The sequence below is a fragment of the Brassica napus genome, chromosome A9 (genome assembly GCF_020379485.1).
Source record: "Brassica napus cultivar Da-Ae chromosome A9, Da-Ae, whole genome shotgun sequence".
Taxonomy (NCBI): Eukaryota; Viridiplantae; Streptophyta; class Magnoliopsida; order Brassicales; family Brassicaceae; genus Brassica; species Brassica napus.
In genome coordinates, this window is record NC_063442.1 from 20,401,365 (window position 1) to 20,409,631 (window position 8,267).

General features: G+C 35.9%; 2 protein-coding genes across 2 annotated transcripts; both read left to right on the forward strand.

Annotated features, from left to right (window-relative positions):
• Window positions 1-977, forward strand: LOC106377969. Its single transcript, XM_013818181.1, has 3 exons — window positions 1-534; window positions 640-730; window positions 790-977. The coding sequence occupies exons 1-3, from the start codon at window positions 1-3 to the stop codon at window positions 975-977; spliced, it is 813 nt and encodes a 270-aa protein (XP_013673635.1).
• Window positions 978-6,599: 5,622 nt separating this feature from the next.
• Window positions 6,600-7,277, forward strand: LOC111211077 (inositol hexakisphosphate and diphosphoinositol-pentakisphosphate kinase VIP1-like). Its single transcript, XM_022711943.1, has 4 exons — window positions 6,600-6,751; window positions 6,829-6,928; window positions 7,010-7,080; window positions 7,187-7,277. Exons 1-4 carry the CDS (start codon window positions 6,600-6,602, stop codon window positions 7,275-7,277), a joined length of 414 nt encoding a protein of 137 aa, XP_022567664.1.
• Window positions 7,278-8,267: the final 990 nt, after the last annotated feature.

Here is an 8,267-nt window from a genome sequence, read left to right on the forward strand (position 1 = left end):
ATGAAGGGCCTAGCGACGATGATGCAGCAGTTGCTCCAGGGTCAGAAAATTCAAGGGAAGGCGTTGAATCAGGCCACCACGGTCATCAACTCAAGGATGAACCACATGTTCAATGACTTGAGATCGCGCATATGCGTCAGATGGACGTATGACAATGTAGCTAGCCATATGCGTCAGATGGACGTTCAGATCGCGCATACAGCCGATAGCGTCAAGAGACAACAAGGTACTCTACGTGGAAAGACCGACAAAAATCTAAAGGAATGCAGTGCCGTAGCACTAAGGAGTGGAAGAACACTGCCGGATGCAGCCCCTAAAAAACTATCAGCAGCAGAGAAGGGCAAGCAAAAGGAGGGCGAGCAACCACAATCCGAAGCTGGTCCTTATCTGACGAGGAACCGGAACAGTCTACTGAGACTGATCCAAACTCTGCTGCTACACCTGTTGAGCCTGTTCCTTCACGCGAATACACTCCTAAGGTTCCATACCCTGTTCCAGCAAAGACTTCTCGCAAGGATAGGGAGGAGACAAAGTGTAAGAAGATGCTAGAGGATCTAACTATCAAGTTACCTCTGATTGATGCGATCGAGATGATACCCTCTATGCGCAGTTTGAAGAAACGTTTAATCTTTTGGCAAGATCACTGGGGACAGTGAGCTATTGTTTGTTTCAAAGGAGTGCAGTGCAGTGCTTCAGAACAAGCAGATCAAGAAGTTGGGTGATCAAGGAAGTTTGTTCTCTCGATACAAATTAGGAAAACAGTGTCTGCTTGTTCTCTTTGTGATTTAGGTTCAAGTGTCAACCTCATGCCTTACTCGGTGGCAAAACAACTGGGTTTCACAGACTTCAAACCAACAAGAATCTCCCTGGTGTTCGCGGACACATCAGTCAAGTTACCGGTGGGTATTCTAGAAGATCTCCATGTTCGAGTGGGAAACACCTTTGTTCCGACAGATTTTTTTGGTTCTAGAGGTTGACAAAGAACCAAGAGATCCCCTCATCCTGGTTCGTCCTTTCTTGTGCACGGCTGGTGATATCATTGATGTTCGACAAGGAAGGATTGATCTTTGATAGACCATGGATTTTACCCACTTTCAGCCATGGCCTATAATTGTTTTAATAACTAATTACTATTATATAGAGTCTATTTAGAGTATTTACAGGTTCAGGTACGTTCTAGAGAAATATGGTGATTTTGGAGCCTTTGAGGTGCATAATTGCACATGCGCCTCAGATGTCTAGCTATTGATGGAAACCTTCTTACCGTTAGATTGAGCCCATCGTTTGCAAAATAGAGCTTTGAGTTAGCTTTCCAATGCCGCCGGTCTGAGGTCATTCAGCATCCGGTAGCAGAAGTTATGCCCGTATTACTGAAGAGTGGTCAGTATGCCTCGCGAGAAGAAGCTGTCGAGGAGATGAAGGACTGTCGATCGACGTTACAGCATTGGTGTCGGTCGACAGTGATGACAGAATGTGGGCTGAGCATATTTTATGACCGACTGAAGCCCATAAGTAACCACAAATTACTCGAATACCCTTGGACTGAGCATATTCTAAGCCATTGTTGATGGCTACATGCTCTTTAAGCTTTCTTTGATTCTTGTTCTTAGTGAGGAGAGAAGGGAGGAACTCCATCAGAGTCCTCTTGGAAGTCCATTGGTTTTGGTTTTATATTATTTATGCTTTTCATCTATTCATCTATGATTTTTGTGACAAATTTTCATGTTTGAATAGATCCACCTGTTAGGTTTAGGGTTCAGATAGGTTATGAAGGATTAGCCTAAAATATAGAATTGCTAAGATGTGATATTCATCATTGGATTGTTCTTACTGCTTGTGTTCTAGAATCATGAACTAGAACCCTGATCTTAGAATCATTAGGCACTATTATGAACGCTTGGTCTTTTCTCTGAACTGAATTCTATTGAGCTAGGATTGCTAGAAACATACGAGAGTTGATTTAGGAACCCTAGTGAACACATATTCAACCTGATCGTAAAGCTTGCTAGAAGCGATATCGATCGATGATCCAATAGATTAATTGATCGATATTGTGAAAGGTGTATCGATCGATATTCCTATAGAATAATCGATCGACACTTTCTTGTGATCAATAAATGAGAGTTGAGATCCAAGATCTGGATATTAGACTGTCTATACAACAGAAGTTGTTAGATTTGTACTCCCAGTTGAGTTCTATAATATCTTGCAAGCAACAATTAGCCTCTAAATCATTATAATCCTGATTACCTGAATAGAAACCCTAGATCTAGCAACCATCCTTCCATCAAACAACTCTCTGCCAAGCTGAATAATTGTCTTGTTCAACTTGTTTACTGCTTTATTTACTGCTTTGCTATATATATTTACTGCTTTATAAACTATTAGCCTAGCTTAATCATATAACTATTAGATCTAATTGGTTCCCTAATTCCCTGTGAATTTGATCCCTAAGTACTACAACTCGACCTTTTATTTGAGAGAGTATAAATCACTCCTTAGGGTAATTTGAGTGATATCAAATTTGGCGCCGTTGCCGGGGAGCTTTGATCGCCATTAGATCTTATTTAGTTAGATTTAGTCTAGGCTTTTCTTCTGTTTCAGGTACATACATCTTAGTATCATGAACAACAATGAAGAGAGGATTTCTGCGTTCTTCATAGAAGGAGCCTGCTGATTCATGCACGATTTGTAAGTCTACGAGGGAAGTATCAATCAACACCTTCCAAGCACCAGGGATCGAAAAGGTGGACCAGAAATCGATCGACAACAACACAACGTCATCGATCGACATTACTTGCGAGAAGTCAGAGAAGGTCGAGGTACTCATGCCAAGTATTCCTGAGAGGGAACCTATATACATAACACTTATGAAACAGCATCCCTTTCATGGCTTTCCCCACGAACAACCAATGGATCTGATACCACTCAAATTACCCTAAGGAGTGTTAGTTTCATCAAAAGAGGTTCAGATGTAGTACTTAGGGATCGAATCCACAAGGAGCTAGGGAACAATTAAATCTAGTGTTTATTAGTTCTAAGAGTTGTAAATATTTAAGTTAAATAGCAATAGTAACAAGCGAAATAAATAGTAAATTTAACTTGGTTGGAAATGATATTAGACGCAGGGCCACTATTAAGGTGTTGGAGATTATAATATCTATAGATGCCTATTTGTTGCATGCATGATATGTTAGAGCTCAACCGCTTAACTCAGTGATCAGCTGTCGCATGTTTCAATGGTTTACAAACTAGATGTCGTGTCTCAACGGTTAGTATGTTGACAACGAAAGAGTGTCGATCGATGGTCCTATTGGGACGTCGACCGATACACCTTTGCCAACGTCGATCGATAGTCAGTTGAGGACATCGATCGACATGTTCTAGCCAGGCCTATGCGCGAGTATGATATGCCCTATTAAGATACTAAATTGGCGGTTAGCCCTCTCTAGCAGTCCTAATATGATAGATAGATGTCAAGATGGGATAACAAGGGTGCTTGAATATGCAATCCTATGATCAAGTTCTAGTTAGCAAGGTTAAAACATGCAATGAATACAAATCTATCATGAATATCACAACAAGGCAGATCTATAGTTTGGGGCTAATCCCACAAACCTATCTGAACCCTGGATCTAATAATTGAACTACTCAGACATAGCAAAGCAATTCATAACAATGAAGAAATAGAAACTCATAGTATAGATGAAAAGAAATGATAACAAGGAGTTCCAATCACAAGTGATCTTCTCTTCAAAACTCTATTTTCTCTCAAAGTAAAACTTGTAACAAAAAAGGTCTCCTGCCGTCAAAACACTTAGGCAGTATATAATCTACTAGGTTAAAAACTCATCAGGGCATTTTCGTAATTTGGCTTGGCCTTGGGTTTTAAGTCTGCTGAATCCAAAATGTCACGTGTCTGATGTCTCGGCATCGATCGATGGTACTTGTGTACATCGATCGATATAAATCTTCATCTGTCGAGGCATCTCCTGGTATCGATCGTCAGCACTGATGCGCATCGATCGATTGTTCTTCCTCTCGCCGACCTCTACGTGGTCAGCTCGGGTGAAATGTCCTTTAAGCTCCAAAATGCTCCAAAGTCATAGCTTTACTCCGAAATGCACCCGAACCTGAAAACATACCTAGAAGAGTATAAAACATAGATATATATATATAGTAAAATACCTATATACCATGGATGAAAACGGGTCAAATCCAAGGTATATCAACTCCCCCAGACTTACCCTTTTGCTTGTCCTCAAGCAAAACATACAGGCAGTCTCTCTGAAAGAAGTTTGAAAATATTAGGGACTTAAGATTTTAAAGCAAGAAATCTTTTCCTCAACAATTTTGTAACCACATTTAAAAGGTCCTAATCACAGAAGCACATTATGCAATATCCTAGTTTAGCAACCATTTCTAACATAACACAACTCATCAATTCACGTCTGACATCCCCTCTACTGACTTCATTTCTTAGCATAAATATAAAGTGAATGCTTTACCTTTGGAGTATCGATCATAGGATGCAAGGATTTCAGACAAGTATCTGGATCTGCAGTTAAAAGTTAGTTCCTAGTTTCTCTCTCTCTAATTTTCTCTCTTGAGTCAAAGTCTGCTTCCATTGCAGGATCAGTGACCAAGATTGGACAGGCTTCCATGAATCAAAACTTAATGGTGGTTGCCACCAAGCTCTGTTCACTTCTTTTTGACCTATATCCAAGAGTTCTTTGCGAAAGCGAGCCTTGAAGATTGCCGCCTCCAAGTCCTGTTTCGAACTCTTTTATTGGAGTCTTTATGAATCAAGCCTTAATGGTTTTAGCCACCAAGTCCTGTTCAGACTCATCCTAAGTAAACAATAGATCTTTTTTTTTTTTTTAAATACACTAACTATTCTAGGGTCGAACTTTAGAGAGAGAAAATGTGATAAATAATCTACACCAGGCGTTACCTTCCAGACTTGTCTAAAGAATCCGATCCCATGTATACCAAGCCCCAAGACAAGCGGTTATGTCAGGTTTAGTGTTGGAAATCAGCTTTGGTTGCTTCATACGTTTCAAGGCAAGTGTGTAGTTGATAGGTTGATCTGCTTTAGCATCTATAGTGCTATCTGCAATCAGTAAATCTAAAATGGTGCTAAAGATTGGTTAGATATCCTCCTATACATTAAAAGGGAAGTCACTTTAGTGATTTCTGCTGACATGTCATTAATATAGAGCTTCTCAGAAAAATTGTTATAATTATATTGGTCAATTTTTTTGAATTTTATTTTTCATTTATTTTAATCAATCACTTATGTAGACAAGCCCAAAACTATTGTCGATTTCGTTAAGCCCATATATAGCTAGGAGATAATAATTATCGATTTAGTTTAGCCTTGGGCAAGATTTAGAACTAATACAAATATTAAAAAATTTCCTTATTATTCAAACAGTAAACTTGCGCATGTTGATATCATATTAATTACATTTGCTTAGAAAATATTTTAATGTTTCTAATTAGTAGGAGTGAGCGTTTGGGTACCCGTTCGGGTTCGGGTCGGGTATTTTGGAGTTTCGAGTATTTCGGTATAGAGGTGTAGAACCCGTTCGGATATTTCTGTACTTCGGGTCGGGTTCAGGTATTTTTAGTTCGGATTCGGTTATTTCAGATCGGGTTCAGATATTTAGATTTTGAAAAAAAAAATTAAAATTTTCATTTCTCAAGATTCTTATATTTAAAAATATAACTTTCAGTTAACTAATTTTTTATTTTTAATAGATTGAATGGTTAATAGATTTGGATAAAAAAATTTAAAACTAAAAAGGCATTAATTTAGTTATTTTAAAAAAAAAATTGGATGTAACTTTTTGTTAATTTTTTTAAATAAAAAACTTAACATGCATTTTCGGATCGGGTTCGGGTGCCACTTCGGATATCGGGTAAAGTGTCCACCCCTACTAATTATGTTGTTTGTTTTTAATAACTTACCTTTCTAATATGGATTACTTGCGCTAGTTGAAATCATTAAATATGCAAATAACTTATTGACAAAATTTATTTTTAATAACTTACCTTTTTAATATGGATTACTTGCGCAAGTTGAAATCATTAAATATGCAAATCACTTATTCACAATATGGATTACTTGCGCAAGTTGAAATCATTAAATATTATCGATTTAGTTTATTCTTGGGCAAGATTTAGAATTAAGACAAATATTAAAAACTTTCCTTATTATTGAAACGGTAAACTTGCGCATGTTGATATCATATTTATTACATTGCTTACAAAATATTTTAATGTTTCTAATTAGGTTTTTGTTTTTAATAACTTACCTTTCTAATATGGATTACTTGCGCAAGTTAAAATAATATCATATGCAAATAATTTTTTTGACAATACACATTTAATATCTTTCTTTAAACGATTTCATTATTTATTGTGCAAAATATTGTGCGTCATTAATAGGAGAAATAAATTGAATGTATATATATAGGAGACACCCAAGGTCTTAAAATACAAACATTCTCTTTTCATTCTTTAAAGTATTATTCACAAATCTTCCTCTCATACTATTAAGGTATTACGACGATGCTGCTTGTGTGCTAAGAAAAATGTGTTTTGACGCAAAGGCTTCTCATCTTTCATCGACTCCACCCACTTTGCCTTGGAAGTTCAATACACATGTACAACCTAATAAAGGACTAACCCACCAAGGCAATGGGAACTCAGAAGAGCTACGTTGTGTCATTGTTGTTATTCGACAGTATGTTTTCTTAGCATATAAATCACCTTTATCTCCTCTATACTTCTATCTGTTAAAATTTTGTTATTACATGACAGTGGCGATCGAACTCCAAAACAGAAGGTGAAACTAAATGTTACAAAGGAGAAACTGTTAAACCTGATGCTGAAGTACAATGGTGGAAAGTCAACAGCTGGGGTGCGAGAGGCTCCAGCTTTTCTGTCATCCATCTTTTATCAGAGCCTTGATTCATTTTATATATTTTTTTTCTTTTTATAGACAAAACTAAAAAGTGCAGTCCAGTTGCAAGACCTATTAGATGCAACAAGAATGTTAGTTCCCCGTACAAGGTAGAACCATGAACTCAACTCTTTGTGTCTTGTCTCCAAAAAGCATGTCTGATCTATCCTTTCCATGTGTTGAATAATGGTATGGTCTTCCTTTTTTTATATGTAGACCAGGTCGTGAGAGTGATAGTGATCCAAAAGACCTTGAACATGCTGAGAAGCTTCGCCAAGTTAAAGCAGTTATTGAAGAGGTTCTTTAGTACTTTCTCTTTTTTTGATGAATATAGTCGGGGGAAAGTATTACATAGTATCATTTAGTAATACTATCTTATATCATTTTTTTTGTTGAATATACTATCTTATAAGTAAGCTAGCATTATGCATTTTTTATTTAATTCATGAGGTCATTTTCAAAGGAGTCAAAAAACCTAGAAAATTAATAATCGAACCAGCTACCTTTTTTTATTAGACCGGATATTAGTTCCACCAATAATCGTGGTCAACTTACCAACATGGTGCATATATGTCAAATTGACAAATCTACGTTTAAGTAACCCAACCTGTACGGGATTTAGAGTTTCTTTGTGAATCTCGTGGACTGATCTATCGCAGATTGGGGTTCATAGGTGAAGTTTCAAGAAATTGTTATAATTTGATTGGTCGATTGTTTTTAATTTTTATTTATTTAATTTAGATCTAAAAATTTAGGATAAGTCTAAAATCATTTAACATCACTTGTCATATAATCTAACGAATATTACAAATAACAATTTATGGAAACTAATTTTCGAAATTATAGAAAGATTAATAATGTTTTGTTTATTACTTTTAATATTTATAAACTATAAAATACAATGAACGAAATTTTATATAAGATAATTATAATATTTTATACTCTACTTGATGAACTGTGTTCGAATATAATTATATAATAACTATTTTAAATATTACAAAATCCAAAAATGTTTATTAATATTATTTTTAAATTATTTATCGTTGTTTAAAGAATAAATTTATCATAATTTTAAAATAATTTATAAAATGCTTGCAAAATGCAAGGCAAGGTTGCAATTTCAAGAGTTAAGTCGAGATCTGGATTAAAAATTCTAATAACTGGTAAAGAAGGAAAGCCGCAAGCAAAAATATTGAATGTTGTCTACAAACAAGTTTTTCAGAATATTTCGTAGTCACGGTACGTAATTTTAATCTACTTTTTTTTCAAAAATAAATTTTAAAATCAATAAATTGTT